Raw genomic sequence first — 11,641 nt, 5'->3', positions numbered from 1 at the left:
CAAAGTTCAACCCTAGAGAACACTTCAGGTCCAGAAACAGCTATCAACTTCATCTAACCCACTAGTGCAACTTGCCCAGGACCAAGAAAAAGGCTGTTTAGATGATAATCAGGCAGAAGGGATGTTTGGTCTGCCTCTAGGTCTCCACATCTGCTTTCCTTACCAGATCCTTCCATCCTGGAAAAACATGTTCTTACATGCCAATTTGTTTGTTCTAGCCTACTCTTACAGAGAAAGGATTCAAGGAGTTTCTGGCAGGTGCAGGAGGGCTGTGTGTAATCTCTAGGCAGCTGGGAAAGTATCTGTGCTTCTACTTTCTTGTTCTATCAGAGAATATCTGTTACAAATCTCCTGGATAGTTTTAGGGGTCCTTGTCAATGCACAGAACCTGCATTTTGGCCACTCTCAAAGGTGCAAAAAGCAGTCTGGTCTATTCTGGTGTTCATCACAAATAGAGCAGAATTTGCCTACCAAACTCTTTCCCCCCAATACCAAGATAAGAAGGTCCTGGTGATAGGAGGGACATTGAGTGACCAAATCCAAGTGTTCCTATTATTAGTGATTTTTTTTTTTTTTTTGCCAGTTGTGGGGCCTGAACTCTGGGCCTGGGCGCTGTCCCTCAGCTCTTCAGCTCACGGCTAGCGCTCTACCACTTGAGCCACAGTGCTACTTCCGGCTTTTTCTGCTTATGTGGTGCTGAGGAATCGAACCCAGGGCCTCATACATACAAGGCAAGCACTCTACCACTGAGCCACCTTCCCAGCCCGTATTATTAGTTCTTTGAGGGCACAAGAATCAAAGGAAAATATAGTGTTTACAATGCCTGCGCTGGGCTAACAGTCCACAGTTTGTAGTTTGTAGATAAGAGACCCAAGGCTGAGAAGTTACATAATTTGGCTAAGATCATATCATGGATTAACTAGGGCTCAACCCATGTGTGTCTGACTTCCATACTTAGGCTTCCACTGTATCCTAGTACACGGTTGGCTTCAAACCAAGATCCTGAGATCTCAGCCTTCTGAGTAGCTAGGCTTAATTACAGGCATGAGCCACGGGTGTCCCCTATTCCCCCAGCCCACAATTCTCCAGATCAGTCAAGTGTGGACTTGCCATTTGGGAACATTGGGGCGGTAAGATTCAAGCTTAGAGAAACAGTCCAGTGCAAATAAGCCCTAGGTCCACCAGAAGTTACTATTGTACTGTAATCTCTGTTCTTGGACTATAGGTAAAGCTGCAGTGCTTCTCTGAAACACTAGAGTGTGCTGTGCTGCAGCTTTTTTTTTTCCCCTTAGTAAAGACACATCCTGAAGAACTTCAGATATTCTCCCTGCATAGCAACTTTACTTTTCCCTTCTCTTTCTTGCACATTCTAATCACCCTTAAAACTCAGGTTCAGTTCCTGCCTCCCTTTGTTGCAGGAGAGATGCCATATGAGGCATGAGACTGTACTGCCATCAACCCTCACGACTGAGTGTTGTGTTAAAACAAAAAAAAAAAAAAAGAAAGAAAAAAGATTGCTGGGCACTGGTGGCTTACACCTGTAATCCTAGCTACTCAGGAGTTTGAGATCTAAGACTCACAGCTCAAAGTCAGTCTGGGCAGGAAAATATGAGAGACTCATCTCTAATTAGCCACCAGAAAACTAGAAGTAGAACTGTGGCTTAAAGTGGTAGAGCACTAGCCTTAAGCAAAAGAGCTCAGGGAGGGGGTGGGAAGGTGGCTCAGTGGTAGAGTGCTTGCCTTGTTTGTATGCATGAGGCCCTGGGTTCAATTCCTCAGCACCACATAAGCAGAAAAAGCCAGAAGTGGCACTGTGGCTCAAGTGGTAGAGCACTAGCCGTGAGCTGAAGAGCTGAAGGACAGTGCCCAGGCCCAGAGTTCAGGCCCCACAACCAGCAAAAAAAAAAAAAAAAAGAGCTCAGGGATAGCACCCCAGCCTTGAGTTGAAGCCATTCAACCGCCAAATAAAAAGAAAAAAGATTGTCAATCTTAAAATTGTAAACACTATTCTAAGCACCTTGTGAAGCCCACATTGTTTTTTAAAGCCTAGTCACTAAAACCCCTTGCTCTGATTTTGCTTCCTTAGTATGTTGGCTACAATCCTGTTTACTTAATCTCCTTTTCTATCTCAGATTTCAGTGGTAACATGCTTTTTTTTTTTTTTTTTTTTAATCCTTTCTCATTTCTCATAGTTATTTAGGGCTGGAGATGTAGCTGGGTGTAGAATGCTTATCATGTCCAAAAACCTGAGTTTGACCTCCAGCAACAATACACACCCACATTCACACAATCACATACACAGGCTTCTGGGCTCCTCTGAGATCTTAGACTTCTGTTTGCATCCCTATTCTTTATTCCCAAAGGTTCTGGAGTCTGACACATTCAAGGAATTTTTTTTTTTTTTTTTTTTTTGGTCTGTCATGGGGCTTGAATTCAGGGCCTGGGTGCTGTCTCTGAGCTCTTTTTCTCAAGGCTAGGGTTCTGCCACTTTGAGCCACAGTGCCACTTCTGGTTTTCTGGTAGTTCATTGGAGGTAAATCTCAAATCTCACAGGGCCTTTTTTTTTTTTTTTTTTTTTGCCAGGGCTGGTTTTGAACTGCGATTCTCAGATCTCAGCCTCCTGAGTAGCTAGGATTGCAGGTGTGAACCACCAGCACCCAGCTAAGGCTTCTTAATCTTTCTGTAAGAGAATAGCAAAGGCTAGAGGAACTGCATGCATGCATGCATACATGGATACATGCATGCATGCATGCATACAGTGTAGGTATGTCAGTTATGTCTAGAGTGTTTCAAGTTAGAAGTACCTATCTGAATCTCATCTGTAGTCTCCCCCTCCTTATAGCCATTCGCACAGCCATCCACCCCCACAGTAATGCCCCAGGAGGACCTCTTTGGGCATCCAGGACTAACTCAGGTATCTCTCTCATCCTATACCCTGTCTTGCCCTATTTGTTCTAAAGTCAGCCAGAATATATATTTCCTAAATATGTCATCATTGGTTCTCTTTCCTCTACTTTTACCTATTCACCTGAGTTTACACCCTCCACCTGTCCCATGTGGCTTTTTGCTGGGTCCACAACACAAAAAACAGGAAGATACTTTTCCCCTCCTCCAGCTGACCTATGCGTGACCACGTGGAGTTCAGACTCTGGAATGGTCTGTCCATGTGCTAACTGGGCTCTCTGCCACCCACTGTGTACCCTGGGCAGTTAACCTCTGTGTCCTCAATTTCCTCCTCTGTATAACAAGCGTCATAAAAGGGAAATAAGCTTGCTTTTATGGACTAGGAATGTGTCTTGGTGGTAGAGTGCTTGCCTAGCATGCATGACGTCCTGAGTTCGATTCCTCAGTACCACATACACAGAGAAAGCCAGAAGTGACCTTGTGGCTCCAGTGGTAGACTTTTAGCCGTGAGTAAAAGAAGCTCAGGGAGAGTGCCTAGGCCCTGAGGTCAAGCCTCAGGACTGGCAAAAAAGAAAGGAAAGGAGAGGAAGGAAGGGAGGGAAGGGGAAGGGAGGAGGAAAGGAAAGGGGGAGGAGAGGGGAAAGAAGGAAGGAAGGAAGTGAAGTTGTTTTCCACAATCACCTCATACAGTGGTTGAACCAGTTCTAGACAACTGTAAAGGGCAAAGTTAAAATTGTTTTTGGAAAAAGTTATATTCCCATTGTTTTTAGCCAACTGTTCTTTAAAAGGCTGGGGAGTTGGAAGAATAGGACTGGAGCCTCAAGGCTTGCTTCTCTCAGTTATGAAAAGAAGATAAAACCACCCCTTGGATGGAAGGACAGCAGGCAGGACAGGGAATAAAGAAGGCAGTAGCCCTCAGATTTTCAGCAGACATGCCTGCCACTTGTTTCTACCTGTCAGGTCCCCTGTGACCCTTAGGGGCTGTCCTGCATACTTACAGAGAACAGGAGGCCCCATTGTTGCCCCTTTCCTTGGGTACTTGAAAGGTGTTTTGGGGGTAGGAAGAAAAGCCAAAGTTCCCCAACTGGCCCTTACTTCAGAGGATTTGTTCTAGCTGTGGGTCTGGCACAGCAGGGGTTCAGAGTAGGTGGTTGGATGCACTCCCATCATCCGCTAAGCTGGTTCCTTGCCCAGGCTCTCGCTAGTCCTACCTTTGATCTGCAGATAACAATCTTTCTGAACTGCAAATTGTTTACAGTCTCCAGTGACCCTGGAAAGCCTGTGCCCCCTCCTATGGCTAATGGTGCCTCCCTCTCACTGTAACTCCAACCATGTCAAGCACCCTGCAGAGGCCAATTTTCCCTTTCCTGCAAGACATCACACAAGACCTATCTCCTATGGGAACTTGAAGAGACTTAAGTTTGGATGTGTTCGGCACTTTGGTGTTTAAGAGATATCCAGGGCTGGAAATGCGGCTTAGTGGTTGCCTAGTATACTCGAAGCCCTAGGTTCAATTCCTCAGTACCACATAAATAGAAAAATCTGGAAGTCACACTGTGGCCTGAGTGATAGAGTTCTAGCTTTGAGCAAAAGAAGCTCAGGGACAGTGCCCAGGCCTGAGTTCAAGCCCCAGGACTGAAACAAACAAACAAAAAAGAAGAGACATCCAGATTGGGTTGACCTTTGTTCTAGGGACTGGTGCTCAGGTAACATCTCCAGTAAGATCTTTCCTGGTGGCTACCAGATTAGGAAAGGGACTCCTCCTCTCCTTTCCACCTCCCTGTCTTCTACTCCCGCCCCCTCCACCCCCAACTAAACTTAGGCAGTATAGTCATGGGACTATTTACTTCTCAACATTAATAAAAGTATAAAAATTATCTCCTGGTGCTGGGAAGGTGGCTCAGTGGTAGAGTGCTTGCTTTGCATGCATGAGGCCCTGTGTTTAATTCCTTAGCACCACATAAACAGAAAAGGCTGGAAGTGGCGCTGTGGCTCAAGTGGTAGAGCGCTAGCCTTGAGCTGAAATGCTGAGGGACAGCACCCAAGCCCAGAGTTCAGGCCCCATGACCAACAAAAAAATAAAAATTCTCTCCTAACTCAAATGTAAGAACATAGGGCTGGGAAGGTGGCTCAATGGTAGAGTGCTTGCCTTGCATGCCTGAGGCCCTGGGTTCGATTCCTCAGCACCACATAGCAGAAAAAAAAAAGCTGGAAGTGGCGCTGTGGCTCAAGTGGTAGAGTGCTAGCCTTGAGCTGAAGAGCTGAGGGACAGCGCCCAGGCCCAGAGTTCAGGCCCCATGACCAGACCCAAAAAAAAAAAAGAACGAAGACACAGGTTAACTTCCTAGATGGTTCTTATGCCTATTATCAATATTGAATAATTGCTCATTGTGCTCATGTCTACATAATTGTACATTTACATGTTGGTGTGGTTTTTTTTCATTGCTGAGCTGGGCACAATTTTTATAGGTATTCTCAGAAATTAACATTCTCTATGCCAATCTGGGTTGGAGGAAACTCAGCTTTAAATGCATAGGGAAAGACTTCTGATTTGGATGTCAATACGAGATACATATGTGTATATTTTACCTTCTCTACTATGCAACTTTATTTTTTTGGCCAGTCCTGGGGCTTGAACTCAGGGCCTGGGCACTGTCTCTTAGCTTCTTTTGCTCAAGACTAGCACTCTACCACTTGAGCCACAGTGCTACTTCTGGCTTTTTCTGTTTATGTAGTACTGAGGAATCAAACCCAGGGCTTCCTGCAAGCACTCCATCACTAAGCCACATTCCCAGCCCCTGCTGATAGTTTTTAAATGTGCAGTTCTCATGGACTTTGATCTCCTGTCTAACTCTATCACTAAGCCACATTACTAGCACCATTCCCCCTTTTTTTTGGGGGGGGGGAGGTCCGTCGTGGAGCCTGAACTCTGGGCCTGGGCACTGTCCCTCAGCTCTTCAGCTCAAGGCTAGTGCTCTACCACTTGAGCCACAGCGCCACTTCTGGCTTTTTTTTCTGGCTTTTTTTTTTTCTTCTGCTTATGTGGTGCTGAGGAATCAAGCCCAGGGCCTCAAGCATGCAAGGCAAGATTCTACCACCGAGCCACCTTCCCAGCCCCACCATTCCCCTTTTCAAGATGAGGAAATTGAAGCCAAATTGTTGATCCACAAAATTTCAGCAGTAGAGGCTGAGATTAAATGCTATTCCAAGGCTCCAGGTTGACATTGACATTACTACTGCTTAAAGACTTCAGGGAGCTGACACTGATTACTGATGGGCTGTTTGCATTGGCTTGACTGCTCCTTCCTCTTCCTCCATTTAAAGTCCCAAATCTTCTCCATCTAAACCAGAGAGAAAGTTGTGTGCTCATAGCTAACACCTATAATCCTAGCTACTTGGGAGGCTGAAATCTGAGGATTGCAGTTTGAAGCCAGCCTGGGCAGAAAAGTCTGTGAGAACCTTATCTCCAATAAACTACTCAGAAAAAGCCAGAAGTGGTGCTGTGGCTCAAGTGGTAGAGCACTAACCTTGAGCACAACACAGAGAGGCTCAGGGATAGCACTCAGGCCCTGAGTTCAAGCCCCATGTCTGATAAAAATTAAATAAAATAGAAAGCAAAAATCCTTGAATCTGAGATTTTTTTATTTTTATTTTTTGGTGCTGGCCTTGGGACTTGACTCAGGTCCTAGGCACTGTCCTTGAGCTTGAGCTTTTTCTGGTTGAAGGCTAGCCCTTTATCACTTGAGTCACAGCTCCACTTCCATTTTTTTGGTGAGTAGTTGGAGATAGGAATCTCTTGGACTTTCCTGTCCTACCAGGCTTTGAACAGCAATCCTCATCTCAGCCTCCAGAGCACCTAGGATTACAGGTGTGAATTTTTCTTCTAAATTTAAGAAAACCAGGCCTGGGAATGTGGCTTAATGGTAGAGTGCTTGCCCATGCATGCATGCATGCACGCACGCACGCACACACACACACACACACACACACACACACACACACACACACATATACACACACATATGAAACAAAGGCAGGGTTTGACTTTAAGATGAGCGTGTCTCTTTGCTCTTAATTATTCTTAGTGTTGCACTTTTATTACTTAGGCTCAGGGTCTCTAAGAATGACCTGTTCTTTAAGTATGTGACCATTATAATTAGGCATCTCTTTTAGGAAAGAATGCATTCTGCTTTAAAACTGATGTTTAGCGGGGTGTCAGTGGCACACGCCTGTAATCTTAGCTGCTCAGGAGACTGAGATCTGAACATCCAGGTTCAAAGCCAGCCTGGGCAGGAAAGTCCGTGAGACTCTTATTTCGAGTAAACCACCAGAAAACCGGAAGTGGCATTGTGGCTCAAGTGGTAGAGCCCTAGCCTTAAGCTGAAGAGCTGAGGGACAGCACCCAGGCTCAGAGTTCAAGCCCCATGACCAACAAAAAACAAAAAACACTGATGTTTAGGGCTGGGAATGTGGCTTAGTGGTAGAGTGCTTGCCTAACATGCATGAAGCCCTGGGTTCAATTCCTCAGTACCATATAAACAGAAAAGGCCAGAAGTGAGCCGGGCGCTGGTGGCTCACGCCTGTAATCCTAGCTACTCAGGAGGCTGAGATCTGAGGATCGCGGTTCAAAGCCAGCCCGGGCAGGAGAGACAGTGAGACTCCTATCTCCAATAAATCACCAGAAAACTGGAAGTGGCGCTGTAGCTCAAGTGGTAGAGCGCTTGCCTTGAGCTGAAGAGCTGAGGGACAGTGCCCAGGCCCAGAGTTCAAGCCCCACGACCGACAAAAAAAAAAAAAAAAAGAAAAAGAAAAGGCCAGAAGTGGTGCTGTGGCTCAAGTAGTAGAGAGCTGAAGAGCTCAAAGAACAGAGCCCAGGGTTCAAACCCCACAACCAAAAAACCATCTAAACAAAAACCCTGATGTTTATCTTTGAGATAAAGAATGTAGGCTCCCTTAAACTAGATATTTATCCTTTATATTCAGAAACAGTGTATTTATAAGTGAAGAAGATAATGCTTCTGCCTTTCTAAACACATTGCTGAATTCTTGGGTGCTATTTATTGTATTTTCTGGACCAGGTGATAGATTTGGGCAATGGGCCTTTCTGCCCCAGACAACTCCCCCACCCAGAGTTCCCAAGGCAAGGATGATTTTTACCTTTGGGCCTTGCCCTGCTCCACGCAAAAGAGCCCACAGCCTCAAGTCCCCACCCAGCTAGGAAGACTTACTGCAAAAAGGTAAAAACATTCCAATTTTCCCTGTTCTCTTCTAATTCATATCCACTATAGCCAAAAGAAGGCTGCCTTTTTTTTTTTTTTTTTTTTTTTTTTGTCAGTCGTGGGGCCTGAACTCTGGGCCTGGGCGCTGTCCCTCAGCTCTTCAGCTCAAGGCTAGCGCTCTACCACTTGAGCCACTGTACCACTTCCGGCTTTTTTTCTGCTTATATGGTGCTGAGGAATCCAACCCAGGGCCTCATGCATGTAAGACAAGCACTCTACCACTGAGCCACCTTCCCAGCCCAAAAGAAGGCTTTTTCAAATGCCACCTTTTATTAATTTTTTTTTGTTTTCTTCTTTTTTTTTTTTTTGCTGGTCCTGAGCCTTGAACTCGGGCCGGGGAGCTGTCCCTAAGCTTCTTTTATTCAAGGCTAGTGCTCTACCACTTGAGCTATAACACCATTCCAGGCTTTTTACTGTGACTAATTTGAGATAAAAGTCTCAGGACTTTTTCCTTGGGGGCTGGCTTACAACTGTGATCATATCTCAGCCGAGAATAGCTAGGATTACAGGTGTGAGCTACCAGCACACAGCCAACACCATAATTTTGACCAAGGTAAAAACATCACAATTATTTTCCCTTTTATCTTTTCTAATTCATATCCACCATCCACCCTAGCCAAAGGCTTTTCCCAGATGCTGGTTGAGGGGCTTGAACTATGGACCTGGGCGCTGTCCCTCAGCTCTTCTGCACAAGGCTAGGGCTCTACCACTTGAGCCACAGTGCCACTTCCAGCCTTTTCTGTTTATGTGGTACTAAGGAATTGAACTCAGGGCCTCATGCATGCAAGGCAAGCACTCTACCACTGAGCCACAGCAGCACTTGCGGTTTTCTGGTGGTTTATTGGAGATTAGAGTCTCACAGACTTTCCTGCCTAGACTGGCTTTGAACCTGATCCTCAGATCTCAGCCTCCGGAGTAGCTGGATTACTGGTGTGAGCCACTAGCACCCTGCTCAAATGCCAACATTTTGACCAAGACATTTTTTGTTTTACCTTGATCCTCCCCAGGGAAAACAGGACCCACCCCCTCATAACTCCCCTAGTATTCTTCTTCCTAGTTGCTATCTCTGGTTCACTGTTAATACCATCAACCCAACCAAAACCACTAAAGAAAGCTCTTCCAGTCTCTAAGGGCACTGTTCCCCACTTCTTTCCTTCCAGCTTGCGCAGGCAAGCTTAGTCAACAGGTTATCCCACAGAGAACTAATTGGTACTTGAGGGGCAGGTGCTCTGTCCTTTTCCCAGTGTTTGGGAAAGATAAGCTGGCAGCCTTTCATCTAATAAAGGTGGTATAGAGTACAGCACTTTTTCCTCAGAATACTACTGATGTTTACTGAAAAACACTGATAATAGTGCTTAAGTCAGGCCCTTGGGTGGAGGCTCCAAGGTGAATAGAACTGCGCTAGGATAGAACTTCTATGTTCTTGTCTAGGCTCTGACAAGGAACTATCACCTTGAAGTAGTATATTCTTTACCAGATAAAGTCTCCCTTCCTCAGTGGTCAAACATTCTAGCATCCACAGAGAGAAGTCTGTAGATGGAAGTAAAGGGAATCCAACAATCTGAAATTGCTCAGTCTGTTTACCTTCTGTGGAGAGACAACCAACTACAGATTCTTAAAACAGCCAAGAACTGGTGTTGTGGACAGTACAGAGGCTCTCCAATTTAGATCCCCATGCCTATTCTTTGAAGGAGGGGCTGGGAGCAGCAGTGATGGCTGGTAGCGGGCTCACTCACTGAGTGCCATCCCAGCCTCATCAGAGCTGGACTTTGCCAGGGGAATTCTCACATGACCACAGGCGATTCAGCAATTCTCAGAACTTTGGTTCCCATAGCCCAGCATCAAGGTCTCAGCCAGACCTATACAGAACCTTCCTATAGGGTACCAGATCTGAAAGGAAAATGACTAGAAAGCAGAAACCACACGTGGTCTTAAAGTAGATAAAAGATAAGCTACATCTTCATCCAAAGCCGGCACTTCCTGAGCCCTCTCACAATTGCAGTACTCAGTCTTGGAAGGTTTATCTGTTTTTGTTTTTTAATCAGGCCAAAGGAGATTAAATCTTGTATCCCTCTCTCTGTTCTGCGTTGCCTGCCCAGCCAGAGAAGTTCAGGGTAGGTCTGGCCACATTCCCTCTTACCTGTCCCGTTTAAAAAACCAAAAAACGCAATTAGCAAGGGTCTGGACCGTGACTTGGAGCAGGCACCGAAAGAGGGAGGCTTCCAGATATTTCCAGCAGTTCTGGGGGCAGGCCACGTGCCAGGCACGGGACCGAGGTTCGAAGACACCAGACCAGGTCCCTCCTTCAACGATAACCTCAAACTGCCACCCCACCCCCACTAGCCCCAAATCGGCGCTGATCGGGGCTGCGGAGCGCGGGGCCATGGCTGGGGCCCCGCCAGGCTGGGGAGCCCCGGCGGCGGCCGGCCCGGGAGGGGTGAGGCCGGGTGAAGCGGGCTTCCCACCCTTCTTCCTTTTTTTTTTTTTTTTTTTTTACCAGGCGAAGGTCCCCGGGTCCGTGCACCACCAGTGAGAGGTTGTCGGCCTTCGCTGCCGCCGCCATGTCGCTTTCTCCCTCGCTCAGCAGTGCAGGCTGCAGCGGAGGCCGCGGTCTGCGGGGCAGACGGTGTTTCTGGTCAGTCACCCGCGGGGCGAAGGGTCCGGGGTCAGGGGCGGAGGCGGGGCCTGGACTTGGAGAAGCGCGCGCACTTGGGCGCGCGCGGGCCTGGAGGGCCAGGGGCGGGGTCACCCGCGATCTTGACAGCTGAGGGCGGGGCTGGCGCGAAGGGGCGGGGCCTCCTCCTCCTTGACAGACAGCCGGGGGCGGGACTGGCGCAGAGGAGCCCCGTGGGCTCGCCTGGCCCGGTGGTGGGGGTGAGAGAGGGTGCGCCGCGGGGTGGGCAGCCGTCTGCCACGTGCTCTTTCTGTCCGCAGCCCTTAGACCGGATTGCCAAAAAGGTGGCCACCGGCAACTCGCTGCAGAAAAATGGGCTTGGGGAATGTGGGCAGCGGTAGTGAGGGCAGGTTCTCAGGACCAACACTGTCAATCTAAGCCCGAGATGAGGCCCAAGGGTCTGTCACTAACGTGACAACCATGGCACTGCAGGTAGCACACTGTGTGCCTTGCAAGATGCAGGCCCCATGTTGGGTCCGTGACCCCAGCATCCAGCAAAAGGTCCAGCATGAGTCCGTGTGAGTGAATGAATGAATTCGTGCATCATCCTAGGGGCCAGTGCCTCGGTATGTACAGAAGGGAATGAACGGGCCCTTTTATTTGGAAGCAGCCTCTCCTCTCAGAACAACTGTGTGGTTTTTGGTGGGGTGCGAGCTGCCTTCCCAGTAGACTGCTCCCTCTTTCAAGGACTTCCAGGGACCCCACCCCCTCAGCCTGGGGAGGGGGGAATCTCTCCCCAGTCCTTGTCCCTGAAGATGTATCTTTGTGGCCCTGACTGCATGCT

The 11,641-nt window shown here is 47.6% G+C and overlaps 1 protein-coding gene across 2 annotated transcripts in view; it reads right to left on the bottom strand.

Moving 5' to 3' along the window:
* LOC138816304 (sorbitol dehydrogenase-like) overlaps positions 1 to 10,856 on the bottom strand; it is a 32,372-nt gene extending 21,516 nt beyond the window's left edge. Inside the window, exon 1 of one of the 2 annotated variants that reach the window (XM_070006009.1) lies at positions 10,681 to 10,856. In XM_070006009.1, coding sequence (XP_069862110.1) covers positions 10,681 to 10,746 — 66 coding nt within the window. In that variant the 5' untranslated portion in view covers positions 10,747 to 10,856. The remainder of the gene's footprint in view (positions 1 to 10,680) is intronic. The other variant, XM_070006008.1, reaches the window with a different exon arrangement.
* Between the last annotated feature and the right edge of the window lie 785 nt (positions 10,857 to 11,641).

Source organism: Dipodomys merriami, unplaced genomic scaffold (assembly GCF_024711535.1).
Source record: "Dipodomys merriami isolate MVZ:Mamm:240054 unplaced genomic scaffold, mDipMer1.0.p SCAF_69, whole genome shotgun sequence".
In the NCBI taxonomy this organism is placed as follows: domain Eukaryota; kingdom Metazoa; phylum Chordata; class Mammalia; order Rodentia; family Heteromyidae; genus Dipodomys; species Dipodomys merriami.
Note: the sequence above shows the minus strand (reverse complement) of the source record. Positions and strands in the feature narration are given on the sequence as shown.